Here is a 19065-nt window from a genome sequence, read left to right as displayed (position 1 = left end):
GGGATCCCCCTCCCCGAGTGCATGAATTTTGTGTACTGGGTCATTAGTATAAATATAAAGACCACCTAAAAATGAAAATGTTTTAAGGATTCTTAGAAATTATAGGGACAATTTTTATGGCCTTGGTATTGGAAAGGATGTGGTTTCAGGGATAGCCTTTGCTGCATAACAGATCACCCTAAAACTTAGTAGCTTAAAACTGCCACATTTTATTACTTCCTACTGTTCTGTGGGGTGGGAGGTGGTTCTTCAGCTGGTGGGATGGCTGTGCTCTCTGGACCACCTGGGCTTCTGTCTTATTTGATGCTCTTTCATCCCATGGACTTCTTTATAGCAGAGTAGACTCAGGGCACCAAGAGAATGAGAGTGGACTCTGCAAGGCCTGTTGAGGTCAACCCTCAGAAATCAGAGTATCAATTCTGGTTAAAGCAATTCATGGGCTGAGTCAGACTCAAGGGGTGAGGAAGTAGACACCACTTTCTGATTGGGGGAATGTTAAGTCCCTTTGCAAAGAGACATGCCAGATTATAGGATTCCTTAAAATCCTAAAAGCTCTGACTGTTAAGGCAAAGATTGACAAGTTCAACTACTTAAAATCAAACACTTCACTGGTGCTCTCCCTCCAGGGAGAAGCCAGTGCCTTTCCCACCCCTCTTCCCTCCCCTTCCACCTCCCCCTGGCACTTTACCCACTCCCAAGCTCCAAGGGCCCTTTCTTTATATCAATAACTCGTTTTCTAAACCAATTTCTTCTACAAGCTACTCTACCTCTATAATTTACCAAATAAATGTTCTCTTACAGTTTGGGTCTTCCTCTGAATTCTTTCCTAGCCGGAACCCAAGTACTGAGGTTGCTGAACCCAGGTTTGGTCTGACCCCACCAGTCAGACCCCTGGTGCCCTTCCTGCTGCCAATTAAAAAAAAAAAAAATAGAAAAGAAATCAAACACTTCAGTGCCTTTAGCTCAGTAGATAGTGTTGGCCCTCACACTAAAGGGTCCCAGGTTTGATACTAGACAGGGCATGTACCTTGATCCCCAACCCTGGTCAGGGCATGCACAGGAGGCAACCAATCGAAATATTTCTCTCACATAGATGTTTCTCTGTCTCTCTCCCTCCCTTTCACTCTCTCTAAAAACCAATGGAAAAACAACCTTGGATGAGGATTAACAAACAAAAAATTTTTTAATTAAAAAAAATCTAACACTTTGATATCTGAAAACACCCATTTGAAAAAATGAAAAGACAGTTGCAGATTAAGAGAAGATATTTGCAGCATTTTTTAAAATTCAGATATATAAATAACTATAAATCCTGAGCACAAGGCCTTGCCAGCATCTGGTGATGGTACAGGTGGATCCGCCTTGTAGTGCCTCCTTGGGACATTCCTAGATGTGTAGTCTGGTACAGACTGGTCATTCCAGCATTGTTTGTAATAATAGAAATGTAGAAACAACTTAAATATAGGATATTAGATAAATAAATTGTGTCATGTTTACTTAAAGATATACAGAAATCTGAATGAATGAGAGCTGTGTGGATCAGCATGGATAGAACTTGCAAATGTAATGTTGATTGAAAAGGATATGTTCCAGAATACTTACACTGTGATGCCATTTATGTAAATTTTGAGCCACATAAAACAATATTCTAGTTTATTTATGAATGTATAAGTGTTAAAGGAATAATAATGTAAACAGGAATGATATTCAAATCCAGGATCATGGCTGCTTCTGGAAGGGGAGGAGAGAATGGGATCAGGACGGGCACAGCGGGGGTCCAGTCTGTTCTGATAGACTCTTTCTTAAAGAAAGTCTGAGGCAAATATGGCAAAGTGTTAAGTATTGGTAATTCTGGGTGGTAGTTTATGTTTTTACTTTTCTTTATGCTTAAAATATTTTATTAAAAATACACGCATATCTTTAATAAAATGTCATAATTTTAGTCATGTAGGATGTTCTAAAAAAGAGCCATTTTCACATTTGCAGTGACTTGGAGTTTAATTTCCTGAACATAATTTATACATTTAACCAGTGAAAACACGTCATGCTAGAACTGATGGATTATCTTTGACGTTTCCTGCTGGGATGTTAGGTGTGTAGAGTACTATGTGTCAGGGACCATTTTTAGAAATTGCCAGATCCAGACTTGCATGTGTTTTATGAATCCAACGGTGGTCATTTACTCCTTTTCCTCCCTTGTCCCAGGATCTCGCTTTGCCCCATCTGAAGTCCATATGGCTCTTTATGATGAGGATCTCCTGAAAAACCCTTTCTACCTGGCCCTTCAAAAGTGGCGTCCTGACTTGTGCAACAAGGTGGCCCAACTTCATGGCATTGTAAGTGCATCAACCCTCAGGGTCATCCTTTTCCATTAGCTGTGGACCAAGTAGTGCTTGTGAGGCCAGAAATATAGTAGACTTCAGTTAAGTTTATATGGAATCAGCTACAAACCTATTCAAGCCCCAGACTGTACTCGGTATGAACAAGTACCAACCCAGGGTGTGATCTTTTCTCTGCACTCTCAGTCCAGGTTGACACAGGTCTCATGGTGTTCACCTCTGATTCTTTTGTTTCCATGTTGACCGTGAGGGCTATTGAGGACAGAAATGACATTCCTTCTCAGGGCTTCATGAGTCCTGGTGTGAGGTGGGCGCTCACTCCTATAGAATAAGAGAATCTGTGAACACATTCCCATGTCACTTTCAAAGGCGTTTTCTGCATGAAGGAATGTTTAAAATAGGGGCCACAACCTCAAACACCTTCACGGCAGCCAGGTAACAGGAATGAGGGAAGTGTGCCAGAGAGACTGTAGTCTGTCTGGGGGGCCTTGTTGCCTGGCGAGAAGGCAGGCCTCACGCTGCAGGTCTATCCAGTTCTGAGGTTGTCTTACACAACACAGTGGGACACAGTGTGTGAGCGCCTCTGGGCCATCCTGTGCTTGAGGAGTCTTCTTTCTGGGTGTTGTCCTCTTCTCATACTATGTTCCTGCTTTTCTTGCCATGGGGTGTGATTTTACTCAGGCATGTCAGGAGGCTGTGGATTTGAACCAAAGGAGAAGTCACTTTAGCCCAATGATGTCAGGTTCTCAGCTGCTCTCTGGAAAATTGCAACTGACTTTCACACCACCCAGTCCACCCAGTTTATCAAAAGCCTGATTTCTTCAAGTCCCTTTTGATTTTTATGATTGGTTTTGTGATTCATACATTTTATCTAGAGTTGTTTTTAAATTTTATTAAATAAAAGTATATTATATATATATATATATATATATATATATATATATATTATCAGAGAGGAAGGGAGAAGGCGAGAAAGATAGAAACATCAATGGTGAGAGCAGCTGCCTCCAGCATGCCCCAAACTGGGAATTGAGCCTGCAACCCAGGCATGTACCCTTGACTGGAATCAAGCTTGGGACCCTTCAGTCCTCAGGCCAATACTTTTTCCACTGAGCCAAACTGGCTAGGGCTTTTTTTTTTTTTTTCCCAATATATTTTATTGATTTTAGAGAGGAAGGGAGAGGAAGAGAAAGAAACATCAATGATAAGAGAGAATCATTGATTGGCTGCCTCCTGCACGCCCCCTGCGGGGGACCAAACCCACAATCTAGGCATGTGCCCTTGGCCTGAATTGAACCTGGGACCCTTCAGTCCGCAGGCTGACGCTCTATCCATTGAGCCAAACCAGCTAGGGCTTATTTTTATTTATTTATTTATTTTTTATTTTTAAAAAAATATATTTTATTGATTTTTTTATAGAGAGGAAGAGAGAGGGATAGAGAGCTAGAAACATCGATGAGAGAGAATCATCGATCAGCTGCCTCCTGCACACCCCCTACTGGGATGTGCCCGCAACCAAGTACATGCCCTTGACCGGAATCGAACCCTGGACCTTTCAGTCCGCAGGCCGACGCTCTATCCACTGAGCCAAACCGGTTTCGGCTTATTTTTATTTTTTAATATATCTTTAATAATTTCAGAGAGGAAAGGAGAGTGAGAGAGAGAAACATCAATGATGAAAGAGAATCATTAATTGACTGCCTTCTGCACGTCTTCTACTGGGGATCAAGCCCACAACCTGGGCATGTGCCCTTGACTGGAATCGAACCTAAGACCCTTCAGTCCACAGGCCGACACTCTTATCCACTGAACTAAACCAGCTAGGGCTTATTTTAGAAGTCATAAAGTTCATTATAAAAACAGAGAGCTCAGCCAGTATGGCTCAGTGGTTGAGCATCCACCCATGAACCAGGAAATCACTTGTTTGATTCCCGGTTAGGGCACATGTCTGGATTTCGAGCTCAATCCCTAGTGGGCGTTGGGGGGTGCAGGAAACAGTCAATTAATGATTCCCTCTTATCCTTGATGTTTCTTTCTCTCTCTCTCTCTCCCTTTCTCTCTGTGAAATCAATAAAAACATTTAAAAAAAACAACCAAAAAAACAACAACAACACACAGTTGGAGAATCCAGCCAGTGTGGCTCAGTGATTGAGTGTTGACCCATGAATCAGGCGGTCATGGTTCGATTCCTGGTCAAGGCCCATGCTTGGGTTGTAAGGTCTATCCTCAGTGGCATGCAGGATGCAGCCTATTGATGATTCTCTCTCATCATTGATGTTTCTGTCTCTCTCTCTCCCTCTCCCTTCTTCTCTGAAATAAATAAAAACATATTTTAAAAATATTTTTTTAAAACAGTTGGAAAAAGCTTCACAGACAAGAAAAAGTCAAGGCTCAACTACAAGACTGTGCACACATGGGCCTACCTAGAGTGCCCAGTTCAGGTGACTAGGGAAACTGAGCCACTGGGCCCTACAGGACACATACCACACAAGGCTAATTCCAGGAGATGTAGCAGCTCTACCTAATACAGAGAAACAAATACAGGGAAGCAGCTAACAAGCGGAGACAAAGAAACATGTCACAAGTAAAAGAAATGGAAGCAAGCAAACTATTGGATACAGAATTCAATGATTATAAGTTTACTCAAGGATTTTAATGAGAGTTTGAAGTGAATTAATGGGAGCTTCAGTGGACTTAGTAAGACTTTCAAGGATCTTAGTGAGAATGTCAAAGACATATAAAAGAACCAGTAAAAAAAAAAAAAAAAAAAAAAAAAAAGAACCAGTCAGATATTAAGCATATACTAACTGCAATAAAGAATAATTTACAAGGATTCAAGAGGAGAATAGAGGATTCTGAGAATCAAATCAACAACTTGGAATATGAGGAAAAAACACCTACTCAGAAGAGCAAAAATAAAAAAGAATCCAAAAATATGAAGATAGTGTAAGGAGCCTCTGGGACAACTGCAAGAGAACCAACATTCACCTTATAGGAGTGCCAGAAGGAGAAGAGAGAACATGAAATATTGAAAACCTATTTGAAGAAATAATGACAGAAAAGTTCCCCCACCTGGTGAAAGAAATAGACTTACAAATCTAGGAAGCCCAGAGAATCCCAAACGAGGAATCCAAAGAGGCACACACCAAGACACATCATAATCAGAATGCCAAGAGTTAAAGACAAAAAGAGAAACTTTAAAGCATTAGGAGAAAAGCAGTCAGTTACCTACAAGGGAGTGCCCATACAACTGTCAGCTGATTTCTCAACAGAAACTTTGCAGGCCAGAAGGGAATAAATCTGGCAAGAAATATTCAAAGTGATGAATAGCAAGATTGCTCTACCCAAACAAAGCTCTCATTTAGAATTGAAGGTCAGATGAAAAGCTTCACAGACAAGAAAAAGCTGAAGGAGTTCATCACTACCAAATCAGTATTGCATGAAATGTTGAGTATTCTTTAAGAGGAAGAAGAAGAGGGGCGGGGAGGAGGAGGATCCAAAATATGAATAATAAAATGATAATAAACACATACTTGTCAACAACTAAATTTAAAAGTCAAACAGACAAGAAATCTAATGGACAAAATAAACTGATGAATAAAATAGAACCAGAGGCATGGAAACATAGAACAGATAAAGACATCTCAGAGGGAAGGGGAGGGAGCAGGGAGAGATTAACCAAAGATCTTATATGCATATATGCATGACCTATGAACACAGATAATAGAGTGGTGAAGGCCTGGGGTGGGGCGAGACCCAGGTGGAGGGGGCAATGGAAGGAAAATGGATTGGGGGACATTTGTGGGACATTTGTGTAATACTCTCAACAATAAAGATTTTAAAAAACAAACAGTTGGGGAATACAGCTGTTGCCAAAGAAGAAAATAAAAATCTCATGAAAGGTCACTAGAGACATTCATTGTTATCTATTCATTTCACTCTAGTTATTAAATATTTTCTAGGCAAGGTACTATGTTTGATGCTGGGAATTCAACAAAAAATATGAATATACTTCATCATCTTTACCCTTATGGAACTTAAATTCTAGTGGGAGAGATGGTAGCTGTGGTAAGTGTCATAGAGAAAAGGTATAGGATGCAAAGCAATCATGTTGACTGGGAGGGCTTAACCTAATTAGGGAAATATTTCCTTCCCATCTTTGTTCTATTATATTTAATAAGTACTGTCTAGATAACATATGTAAGTTTCAGGTGCTTTTTATGTAAGTTTCAGGTGCTTTTCAATGCCACACTGTGGTCCTGGCCAGGTGATGCAGTTGGGGCATCATCCCATACACCAAAAGGTTGCAGGTTCGATTCCTGGTGGGGGAGCATGCGAGAGGCAAGCAATCAATGTTTCTCACGTCAATGTGTTTCTCTCTCTTTCTTCTCCCCTCTCTAAAATCAATAAAAACATATCCTCAGGTGAGGGTAAAAAAAATAAATAAAGCCGAAACCGTTTTGGCTCAGTAGATAGAGCGTCGGCCTGCGGACTGTAAGGTCCCGGGTTCTATTCCGGTCAAGGGCATGTACCTTGATTGCGGGTACATCCCCAGTAGGGGGTGTGCAAGAGGCAGCTGATCGATGATTCTCTCTCATCAATGTTTCTAACGCTTTATCCCTCTCTCTTACTCTCTGTAAAAAAATCAAATAAATAAATAAATAAATAAATAAATAAATAAATAAATATGAAACTGCCATACTGTGGATTGCAGTATTTTTTCAATAAGTTCTGGGTGACCTGTCTTGCTCACCACTGTGTTCCCAGACTTTAGCACAGTTCCTTTGTCACCCAGTAGGTACTTTTCCAGCTGCAAGCAGTGGAATCACACTTAAGCTCACTTTAGCAAGAGAAGAATTTTGAATAAGAACTTTGACATCTTGGTCACCTTCCTTTCAGGTATACTGAGGAATGGGAGATTCTCCTTAAACAGTACCATCCCAAGTTCCCAGTGATACTCTAGGCCGCTTACTCTAGCCCCTCCTGAAAGCCATGAGATCCACAGGGAGCTATTTAGGGCCCACATTGGGCAGCACTGAATTTCTCAGCCTTGTTTAGTTCCAGAATTAGTGAGGCCAGCTTCTCAGCAGGAATCAGCAGTGGTGGGAAGGAACTGGCCTGCTCAGCCGGTCAGATATTGGTGGCTAGCTTCTGCCCCCTGATGGCCGGGTGATGGGAACCGGCTCATCCCTGTCTAATGCATAATAATACTCCCTCCATGACTGGTGTTTCAATGAAAAGTAGAATATTCCAGTTGCCTCTAGAAGAGCACTCATATTCTACTTTCTGCCATCTCTAAAGGATCCATCCACGTGGCCTCAACAGGTGAATGCTAAATTTATTTTCATAGGGCTTGGTCACGGGGCCAAATTTGGCCGCCCTCAAATCTGCCTGGGATATAAGAGTCCTTTATTAGGTTCTAAAAAATGTAAGATCGCCGAAAACAGTTTGGCTCAGTGGATAGAGTGTCGGTCTGCGGACTGAAAGGTCCCAGGTTCGATTATGGTCAAGGGCATGTACCTGGGTTGTGGGCACATCCCCGGGAGGGGGTGTGCAAGAGGCAGCTGATCGATGATTCTTTCTCATCGATGTTTCTAACTCTCTATCCCTCTCTCTTCCTCTCTGTAAAAAAGCAATAAAATATATTAAAAATAAATAAAAATAAATAAAAAATGTGAGATCACCACTTTTAAATATGCATATCCCTTAGGCTTAACTGCCCCTCACCCCTCTCCCTGTAAGCTGAGCTTCCAGGCCACCTCATCCTCACACAAAGTGTATGGCAACTAAGAATGCAACTTGGCTGCTTCCCCCACTGCCCTAGCCCATCTTCGAGTCTTCCTTCCACGCCTTCCTGTCCAGGCACTCACCTTCTGCCATCATGTTGCTCTCTGGCTGGACAGCGCAAATTCTTTTTCCCATGTTCCCTGTTTCCAATCCCAGAGGCCTGTGACACCCACACACTGCTTCTATTAGCCACCCCTTTTCTTACAACCACCTAGCTAATTATACACTGACCTCGTCAGGCCAGGCTTGTCAGGCCTGCCGCACCCTGGGCTCTTGTCCTTGGGGTGTCGGAGGGAGACTCCTCCATGTTTCCTGGGTAGCTTGGGAATGAGTCCGTTTGCCTATTGGAAAAACAAAATTATAAAAAGGAGATTAAATATGTTCCTTTCATAGTGGTCCTTTAATTATAGACTAGGTAGGATTTTGAGTGCTAGACTGAGAGCTTAGCAGCATGTCTTTTTTTTTTTTTTAATATATTTTATTGATTTTGTACAGAGAGGAAGGGAGAGAGATAGAAAGCTAGAAACATCGATGAGAGAGAGTCATCGATCAGCTGCCTCTTGCACACCCCCTACTGGGGATATGCCCGCAACCAAGGTACATGCCCTTGACCGGAATCGAACCCGGGACCCTTCAGTCCCCAAGCCGACGCTCTATCCATTGAGCCAAACCGGTCTCGGCAGCAGCATGTCTTATAAGTTCCAGAGAACTGACTTTCAAGTAAAATACCTAGACAGCCCAGTTGTCTAGGCTGTCTATGGCTCTGGTGGCCATATTTTAGTTCTTAGGATTTAGTTCTTATAGATCCAACCAACAAACATTTATTGAGTATCTACTATGTGCCAGGCACTGTGCTGAGTTTACAGGGTTACATGGATGAGTGGGGAGCACAGCATATGTCAGGAATTCCACAGGCTATTTGTAGGACAGAGGACTGAGTGTCAGAAGTCATAGGTTCCTGTGGAGTACCTAACCCAACCTGGGGAGGAGTCAGGACGGCAACCTGGAGTGGGTGTCACTAATGCTGATTCTTGCCTTTATTCGATTGTTAGGCTTTGAAATGAGTAGGTCTCCAACTTGTGACCTGTTCCATGATATCTATTCCAGAAGTAGTCTGAGGCTCTGTCTTGTCAGAATTCCTCAGGCACTTGACCCCTCCCCGCCCCTGGGCAGCTTCTGAGGCACTTGACCCCCACCCCCAAACCCCAGCAGGACTCAGGACTCACCCTCTAGCTTCTGCTTACAATAAAATGCTCTGGGCAGCATTGTCTGCCTGAAAACTGGGGGCGTGGGGGAAGGGCCTGAAGTTGGAGGACCCTCTATTCACTCCACAAACATTGATTGGGCAGTTCTATACTTCGAGCCATGTGCTGGGTAATGAGGTTATAGTGCAGTGGGAGCCAATCATACTCTATGCAAGTTAGGGAGGTGGAGGAGGCTTTCTTAACAAGGAAATAGAATATATTCATCCTTGGGGTGGAGTTCCCCCAAGCACCTCAGAAGTTCCTGATCCTCAGAGGCCCTTCTAACAGGACCACGAGACTCCTTCATGCACAGAGCTGGACTGGGTCCATACGAGGAAGGGCCTCTCTGAGTTTGGCATCCCGCATCCCCTGTGTCTGGTCTGTGACGTTCCCTTGCTTGTGGCAGACTCCCAGGCCCCCAGGATCTTCCTTCTCTCTGTGTTCACTCTGCCATGAGGCCTTCTGGGAGCCTTGAAGTTTCTCAATCCAGGCTCATACTTGAGGACCTTCCTTTTCTTGTTAATAAAATTTTAAATTATGTTTCATTTCAAACACATAAAAGTGGAAAGAATAATATTATTATGCACCATCGCAGTGATCAGTCACATACCATTTCTACGCCTCCTGCCCTGCATCCTCAGCCATGGATTATTTTGAAGCAAATCCTAGAAAATTATATAAGGTAGTCATAGGATTTCATCTGTAAATATTTAGGAATATATTTTTAAATGATAAGGGCTCTTATCATTTAAAAATATAAAAATGGCATTGCCATTATCACAGCTAAAAATATTACTAAGTATTTCTTTTTTAAAAATATTTTTTTATTGATCTCTCTCTCAAAAATATATTTTTATTGATGATTTCAAAGAGGAAGGAAGAGAGATAGAAACATCAATGAGAGAGAATTATTGATCAGCTGCCTCCTGCACACCCCCTACTGGGGGATGTGCCTGCAACCAAAGTACATGCCCTTGACCGGAATCAAACCTGGGACCTTGCAGTCCGCAGGCTGACGCTCTATCCACTGAGCCAAACCGGTCTTGGCATTTTTCTCCTAACTTTATTGAGCTAAACTGAAGTACACTAAACTGCACATACTTAATGTGCAATCCTCAGTTTCTTTTTAACTTTTTCTTCTAATTTTCTTTCTTTCTTTGATCATTTATTCTGTAGATCTGGCTTTTGCCAGTTTCAGATGTGTAGTGGTATTTAACATGGCCCTCTGTTCTCTGTATTTCCTGAAATTGGTAGTTAAATCTAGATCTTGATCTGGTTCAGTCTTGATTTTTTGAGGTAGGGCAAGGCCACTTCGTGGACAGGCTTGAGTTCTTCCATCAGTCAGTGCCTCCCTTTCCTGCTGTGGGGGATTGGGGTGTCTCCGTGGGGAGAGAGGCTGCACTGCTCTTTCTGACTCCCTGAGGAAGCTCCTGAAGACTACTGCTCCCAGAGGCCCCCGAGTTCCATGGTGTCTGCAGAGGAAAGTGCAGGAGGTGCTGGGCAGTGCTTCCACGAGGCAGCAGATGGGCAGTGGTTAGGAGGGCGGCAGGAGTCAGAAATGTGGCTCTGCCACTCCCTGGCCGTGTGACCCTGGGCAAGTTATGTAACTCGGAGTCTCACTTTCCTCTTCTGTATAGTGGGGATAGCGCAGAAGCCATTTGCTTTTGGCTGGGCTGCTTTAGGAGATGGGGCTCTGAATGACTTAGCTGCTTTGGGTCATCTTCCTTCCGGGTACACTGGAGTCTGAGAGTCCCTGAGCTAAGCATAGATCCATGTGCCAGGGCAGCAGGCATTCTGAGTCAAGCTCCTTCCTGTGCTGCTTGGAGCTGAGGAGCTGGTGTCTGGTCAGTGAGGTAGCCACTGTTGGACTAAAAATTCAGGTTTCAGATTGCACCTTCCCCCAAGCAAGGGTCTGGCACACTGAGCCATCTCTGGTGGAGGTGACAGTGTGAAATAAGAAACTGAGTTTCTGTACTTGTGTTACAACTGTGATCACAACTAGTCTTAAAAACAAACATGGAAGGAAGATGGGAAGGAAACTGTCCTCATGTGCAGTGTTTGTCATTTAGGTGTGGGAATACATGTGACTTACTAGTGTCACTTTTCTGTGCTTTCTAAACTATCCTCTCTGCATCTGGAACATTCAGGAGCCATTGATGACTGAGTGGGGCACCCAGTCCAGCTGTGGGGAGGGACCCTACAGGGTGAGAACTATCTCCCTCTGATTGGGCTCCATCACAATGACAACAGATTGAGTCCGCTGGCATCACCTGCTGCCGTGTTGGCAAGTGAACCGGGCATTATCTCTGCAGTAGGTCCCCACAACAGTTCCAGCTGGAATATTTTGTGATGCATCCTGTTCTGCTGAAGTTGTAAATGACACATTTCTAGTATTCACTCTAATTATTTTTTTTTTTTCCAGGTCTTAGTACCCTGCAAAGGAAGCCTAACAAGCAATGTTCAGTCTACTTGTCAGTTTGAGTCCTATATTTTGAAACCAGTGGAAGAACACTTTCAGACCTTAAATGGAAAGGTATTCATTTCTTTGTGGGTCAACCAGGGTTACTCACTCAGAATTTGGGTGGGCTGGAGGGGAGAGAGTCCTGCTTGTCGCCCTTTCACATCTATGCTAAATGATGGCTTTATCACATCAGCCCTGTGGGATGGGGTTGGAGGGCCCGCTGCCTTTGAGGAAAGAGGAGATGGTAGAGCTGAGCAGGGCCTTGGCTGGGCATCTCTTCCTCAGCCTGTGGGTTTCCTGCCAGTGATATCTCTTCCTTAAGGTCCTGGCAAAGCAAGCTATTATATCCCTGTGACATTGAGAGCTCATTGGTTTCTTGGCCACAAATTGGAGATCAGGGATGAAGTTTAATTTTTTTTAAACTTTGTTTTGAGCCAGGCTGGTATAGCTCAGTGGTTGAGGAATGACCTATGAACCTGGAGGTCCTTATTCCTGGGTCAGGGCACATGTCCAGGTCATGGACTCGATTCCCAGGAAGGGACATGCAAGAGGCATGTCTCTTTCATCATTGATGTTTCTATCTTCTCTCCCTCTCCCTTTCTCTCTCTGAAATCAATAAAAATATATTTTTAAAAACACACAATTTTGTTTTGAAATAATCTCAATCCTGCAGAAAGTTTCAGTAAAGTAGAAAGAACTCTTATATACCCTTCCCCTAGATTGGTGAACTATTAACATGATGGCCACATTTATTTTATCACTATGCATAATACTTTTTTATCACTATACTACTACTTTTTCTGAACCTTTTTCAGAAAATGTTTCATAAACCATGTCCCTTTACTTCAAAATAATTCAGTCTGTATTTCCTACATAACCCGAGCACAGTGATCACACTCAGAAAAGTTAACATTGATAGAGTACTGTCCTCCAACATCTAGCTCTTATACAAGCTATGCTAATTGCACTAATACTCTCCTTTCAGACCCAGGGTCACAGAATGCATTTTTAGTTTTCTTCTTTTGCAAGAGGCTCTCAGTCTGTCTCTCATGACACTGGCATTTCTGTGTTGCTTTGGGGACTCTCCCTCCGTGTGGGCCCTCGGATGTTTCCTCATGATTAGATTAGCAGTTATCGTTTCTGGTAGGATTGCTTCCACAGGGTATTTTATCTTCCTCAATGTGTCACTTCAGGGGGCACATGATGTCCATCTATTTCATTGTCAGAGTTAACTTTGGAGTATGCATTTTCTTATTTTTTAAGTGTAAACAATACACTTCTGACAGTGGGAGGTTCTGACAGTGGGAGGCTCCATTCCTAGTCAGGACCCTCCAACCCAGCAGCTGTAGGCACTGTAGGGAAGAGGAGTGATGGGGCATGGAGTGACCTGGACACTGGCTTGGAGGTCAGCAGCCCAGTGGCTCACGAGGCATGCCACTGTTTTCCTGCCAGAGAACTGCTCACCACAGCTGCCAGTCCCTCGTTAGTTTTTTGTTCTCTTTGGGGTACCCAGATCTACAAAGAGCAGAGCAGTCAGGCTTATCACAGCGGGTCTGCCATGGGCTCCCTGGCCATGGCCAGAGTGATGAGCCTCAAAGCGGACACAGCATCATTGTCCAGTCCCATCCAGTTGAACACCGGACACTTTGGTCTTCTGTTCAGATAGGACAGCCTCCCTACTCTTCCATACCTGGAGGGTGTAGTTTCTGCTACTCTGAGAAGCAGCTTAGTGCTTCTTCTGTTGCAACATTTAAAAAAGATCAGGGCCCATCCAATGTGGCTCTGGTTGAGCATGGACCCAAGGAGGTCATGAGTTCGATTCATTGTCAGGGTACATGCCTGGGTTTTGGGCTCAATCCCCAATGTAGGGTGTACAGGAGGCAGCTGATCAATGATTCCCTCTCATCATTGATGTTTCTATCCTTTCCTCCTTCTCCCTTTCTCTCTGAAATAAAAATATATTTTAAAGAATATAAAAAGGCTTAGGATACTACTGTAGCCACAACTACAGAGTGAACAAAGAGGAAAGAAAAACATTTTAGTATCAAAAAGCAAATTAAAGAGTAGTCCTCCCATGGCCATAGCTCAATTAGTTAGAGCATCATCCATATATGTTAAGTTTGTGGGTTCGATCCCTAGTTAGGGCACATACAAGAATCAACCAATGAGTGCATAAATAAGTGGAACAACAAGTCAGTGTGTGTGTGTGTGTGTGTGTGTGTGTGTGTGTGAAAAATCAGTAAGAGTAGTGCTGTCCCTGCAAACCCACATTGGAGCAAAGGGGCAGGTTGGGTAAAATACTGTATTGGGACCAGGCGGAGGGGTCAATGGTCGCCACTGGCTAGTAGGGCAGTAATGATTCTCTTGTTCTAGGATGTCTTTATACAAGGAAACAGGATTAAATTAGGAACTGGTTTCGCCTGTCTTCTCTCAGTGCCCATTCTCTTTGAAGAAACTTTCTACAATGAAAAAGAAGAAAGTTTCAGCCTGCTGTGTATAGCCCATCCTTTGGAGAAGAGAGAGAGTTCAGGTATTCTATAAGAAAACCTCTTTCTCATGATTTGGAGCAATGTATTTATTAAATTTCCTCCGGACATAACTGTTACAAACATCCCATAAAATATTTAAGAGCCCACAAGAAAGCTGAATAATTATTTACATAATTCCCCATAGAATTTAATCAGGTTTTCTCGAGCTGAGGTGTGGACTGGGCTGCAGTGTAAGGTTCACAGTTTGGATGTGACAGTCCCAGGAGGCAGTATTCACATAGGCCTCAGTGTGGGTGTCTTCCCTTAGAGTTGTGCAAAGTGGTAGCCCTGGCTTTGCTTCGACATCAGCTTTAGAGCTAACTCTTATAGCATTATTACCCACCAGCCCCACTGTGGTGCCTCTTTGACATCTCATTATTTTTAATAACAATTCTCCAGCTGCTGCAGGAAATTGAGGCAGCAATGTGCCAAATGTAGTCTGAGGCTCTTATCAAGTATCAGGGCTTCTTCACAAGAGCCACACAGATCAAGCCCAAGGTCCCAGATAGTCTAGTTTTTGTCCCAAAAAACAGTCTCATAGGACCAGGCTCTCTGAACCCTGGGTTGTCTTATAACTGGGCTGCCCTTGGGCAATATCTTGAAATAGGTTCATCCTCCTCTGGGGAAGCAGGGCAAAGGATGTGGCACTTCCCCTGTTAGGAAACAGTGAAAGCTTCACTCATCCTGACTCTGTCTCTTTTTCAGAAGAGCCTTCAACACCCTCAGATACCTTTTCCTTGAAAACCATCGAAGATGTGAGAGAGTTTTTGGGGAGACACTCGGAGAGATTTGACAAGAACATTGCCTCTTTCCAGCGAACATTCAGGGAATGTGAGAGGAAGAGCCTCCGTCATCACATAGTCAGTACCTGTGTCTTGCTTTGCCAGGCATCCCTGGTCTCAGGCCAGTTGAGAGCCCAGAATCCCTCAGTTTACTCTGAAGCTTTGCTGCCTCCACTGTTGGAAGTTTGTTTGAAATATTTCTTTCTAACTATAAAAGTAGTACAAGCCACTGTAGAAAACTTGAAAATCACAGAGAAGTATAAAAATTAATATTATCACCCTGGACAGTGGGCAAAGTGGTTAGAGCATCATCTTACACTCAGCCCCAGTCAGGGTGCATTGGGAGGCAACCAAACACTGTGTCTCTTTCACATCAGTGTTTCTCTCTCTCTCCCCTTCCACTCTACCCCCCACAAAAAAAAATCAATGAAAAAATATTCTCTGGTAGGATTAAAAAAATATATCCTATATAATAAAGAGATAATATGCAAGTTGACCATCATTCCAATACAAGATGGCTGCCCCCATGTGGACACAAGATGGCCAGCAAGGGAGGGCAGTTGGGGGTGACCAGGCCAGCAGGGGAGGACAGTTGCGGGGAACCAGGCCTGCAGGGGAGGGAAGTTATGGACAATCAGGCAAGGGGGCGGGTGGCAGTTAGGGGCAATCAGGCCGGCAGAGGAGCAGTTAGGTGTTGATCAGGCTGGCAGGGGAATGGTTAAGGGATGATCAGGCTGGCAGGCAGTTGGGAGCCAGCAGTCCTGGATTGTGAGAGGAATGTCCCAGATTGGAGAGGGTGCAGGCTGGGGATACCTCCTCTCCCACCCTCCCCCTACTCAACCTCCCACCCCCTGCATGAATTTCATGCACTGGGCCTCTAAAATATATATATATCCCTAGCTGGTTTGGCTCAATGGATAGAGCACTGGCCTGGTTCAATTCCAGTCAAGGACACATGCCTGGGTTTGGGGCTTGATCCACCTTAGAGGACATGCAGTAGGCAGCCAATCAATAATTCTCTCTCATCATTGATGTTTCTATCTTTTCCTCTCACTTCCTCTCTGAAATCAATGTTGTGTGTGTGTGTGTGTGTGTGTGTGTGTGTGTATGCATCTTGTTAACTCCAAAAGGATTTGTTTCTACTTTTAATGCATATACACCTAAAAAAAAAAAAAAAAGTTGAAAAAAAAATCACTGAGTTGATAAGCATGCATAATCACTTAAAGTCTGTTACATTTTGTAAAATATTTTCTTCATGCAACATGTCCTGGTTTTTGTGTTATGGCCTCAGATTACGAGAGTGACCTGTCTCTCCGCTCTGTCACTTAGGACGCGGTGAATGCGCTCTACACCAAATGCCTCCAGCACCTTCTGAGGGACTCTCACCTGGTAAGCAGCAGGACTTTCAAAAGAGAGAATTGCTGTTTGCCCACGTGCAAGGCCAAGCACTTTTACGCTACTTTTCTTGTCTTCTAGAAGATGCTTGCCAGGCATGAGGCCCAGATGAACCTGATGAAGCAGGCAGTAGAGGTAAGAGGCCAGGGCAGTGAGGGGAGAGAAGGCGGCAGTGCTGCAGTGCTCCTTGCTGCCCACATACACACCCTGAACTGGGGCTCATTGATTTCACAGATGTACGTCCAACACGATATTTATGATCTGATCTTTAAATACGTGGGGACGATGGAGGCAAGTGAGGTAGGTTCTAAATCTGCATCGCCCAGGTTGGAAGCCTTATTCTGTGCTTTCTAGGAAATTTGAAGCTTCGTTAAAATCTGTTGTTAGGATGCTGCCTTTAACAAAATCACAAGAAGCCTTCAAGATCTTCAGCAGAAAGATATTGGTGTGAAACCCGAGTTCAGGTAAGGGTTTGCACTGTAGCAGCTCAGCCTCCTCAGAAGCAGGGCCTTCGGCAGCAGTGCCGGCAGGCTGGTTTGACTTGCTTCATGTTGAGGAGCAGTGCAGTTATTTGTGACCAAAGATAAGGTGCTGATGCTGGCAGATGACTATGTTGTAGCTGTCACCCTCCTGCAACTGTCTGCCCACGTACCACCTGGGTGGGAGCTAACGGGGCTGTGATTACCCACAGTTGGTCTCTAGGTGGGCACATAGCTCACCCAGGAGGGTTCTGCATGGAGACAGCTCTCCTCATCTGCCCATTGAGGGAACCCTGTCAAAGAGACACCTCCTTCTGGATTAAGTTTCATTAGGATAAAAAAAATGTCTAAAGTGTTTATGTTTAAACTACTTATTTTTCCCCTTTGGGCTATTTCATTCTGAGGCTAAGGACTTTTGATTTCCACCCCCCTCTAATTTTCTGGTGCTGCTGTCACTAGGCAGCCTGAATGAGACATTTGAAGCTGTTGTGTTTTGCCACTGACTTGAGTGAGATGGCTTCTGAGTTTCTATTTTTATTTTTCATTACTAAGATTTGTTTTAAGAAATGTAAATCAGAGGTACATTATTAGACCAGAGAAAAAGGGCCCTTATGCTGTGCTCTTCAGTTGTCATTTGCCAAATTATTTTACAGCTTCAACATACCTCGTGCAAAGAGAGAACTGGCCCAGCTGAACAAATGTACCTCCCCACAGCAGAAGTTGGTTTGTTTGCGAAAGGTGGTGCAGCTAATTACACAGTCTCCTAGCCAGAAAGGTTTGTGCTGGGGAAGGGGCCTGGCAGGGGGTAGATGCATCCACCCAGAAGCAGAAGTCTGTTAAGGAGCAGTGCTGTCTTAAAGGACCATACAGATCGGCTTGTGTGTGCAGCCCAGCCTTCTAGCTTGAGCGCCTTGGGTTCTGTGCTGATGAGTGCCTACTAAAGGGATGGGGGTAGATGTGTCATGACTGTGGTAAGAAAATGGTAGCAGAGGAAGAAGGGGGTGGGGTGGTGGGGGAGAAAAAAAAAAATGGTGGCAGAGGAACAGCAGCCTCAGAAATGAGCCAAGCTGGTGATGGATACATAGGGGTTCAAATGTCCTTTAGACTGCTTGCACTCATTTAGTATATGTTTAAAATTTTCCAGTATAAAAGTTAAACAAAATAACCAAGAAAAAAATAATGAGGCAGATTTGTGTATGCAGATAGGGAATGATTTTAAAAGTATATTAAATGAAATAAAATGTGGTGTATGTGGCATACTTTCCTCTCTACAAGCATGTCCTTGGGTGAGGATTTTAAAAAAATAGCTACTTCAGCATTGGACTCCACAGTGCATAAGCCAGAAATGATCTCAGGAGGGAAGAGGCTTTCAGCAGTGGCTCTGGGCACACCTTTGCTTTTTGTCCACTATCACTGACCTCCCTGGGCTTTTGCCCATCCAGGAAGGTGGCGAGGGGTGGTTTGCTTGCAGTTCCCTTGTCTTGTACATGTTCTGGAAGTGCTAGGCTTTTGTGTTCCCCTTGAACCTGACATCTGTTTGGGACACTGTAAAGGAAATTGTGCAATCGAATTTCTCTCTAATGTTTAATCTTACTGGATTGTGGTTTTGGGATTGAATTGTGATGAGGAGTTGAGAGGATTATTGGTCCATTTCAGTCTCATGATGACTTTGAACATGTTTCCCCTTGCAGTTAACTTGGAGACTATGTGTGCTGACGATCTGCTATCGGTCCTGTTATACTTGCTTGTGAAAACAGAGATACCTAATTGGTAATATTTTTTGTTAAAATAGTTTTTGAAATGGCAGTTTAAGTATAACTACCGTATTTCCCCTGAAAATAAGACCTAGCGCAACTTTGGGAGAAAAAATTAATATAAGATACTGTCTTATTTTCGGCGAAACAGGGTAGGAAATTGAGCACCTCTCATGAGTCAGGTGCTATGCCTGCTCCACCTTCACTTGGCAGTGGGTGGCTCTCATTCCATTTATAGATGGGAAATGGAGGTCCAGAGAGCTTACGTTTCTCATTCTGGAACATGCAGCTAGTCA

General features: G+C 43.7%; 1 protein-coding gene and 1 long non-coding RNA gene across 8 annotated transcripts in view; one reads left to right on the top strand and one right to left on the bottom strand.

Annotated features, from left to right (window-relative positions):
• ANKRD27 (ankyrin repeat domain 27) overlaps positions 1-19065 on the top strand; it is a 72284-nt gene that overhangs the window by 8707 nt on the left and 44512 nt on the right. For 4 of the 7 annotated variants that reach the window (XM_084905692.1, XM_084905691.1, XM_084905694.1 and 1 more), the window contains exons 2-11: positions 2206-2336; positions 11793-11903; positions 14205-14361; positions 15065-15219; positions 16471-16530; positions 16618-16671; positions 16771-16836; positions 16924-17000; positions 17669-17790; positions 18707-18785. In XM_084905692.1, the coding sequence (XP_084761818.1) occupies positions 2235-2336; positions 11793-11903; positions 14205-14361; positions 15065-15219; positions 16471-16530; positions 16618-16671; positions 16771-16836; positions 16924-17000; positions 17669-17790; positions 18707-18785 (983 nt within the window). In that variant the 5' untranslated portion in view covers positions 2206-2234. The remainder of the gene's footprint in view (positions 1-2205; positions 2337-11792; positions 11904-14204; positions 14362-15064; positions 15220-16470; positions 16531-16617; positions 16672-16770; positions 16837-16923; positions 17001-17668; positions 17791-18706; positions 18786-19065) is intronic. The other 3 variants (XM_084905696.1, XM_084905695.1, XM_084905690.1) reach the window with 2 other exon arrangements.
• Positions 2544-19065, bottom strand: part of LOC311633301 — a 49411-nt gene continuing 32889 nt past the window's right edge. Inside the window, exons 3-4 of the long non-coding RNA XR_014796929.1 lie at positions 8358-8467; positions 2544-3033 (exon numbers count right to left, since the gene is read on the bottom strand). This is a non-coding gene — a long non-coding RNA (uncharacterized lncRNA). The remainder of the gene's footprint in view (positions 3034-8357; positions 8468-19065) is intronic.

Source organism: Pipistrellus hanaki (assembly GCF_964339955.1).
Source record: "Pipistrellus hanaki genome assembly, chromosome: 15".
Lineage (NCBI taxonomy): Eukaryota > Metazoa > Chordata > Mammalia > Chiroptera > Vespertilionidae > Pipistrellus > Pipistrellus hanaki.
Note: the sequence above shows the minus strand (reverse complement) of the source record. Positions and strands in the feature narration are given on the sequence as shown.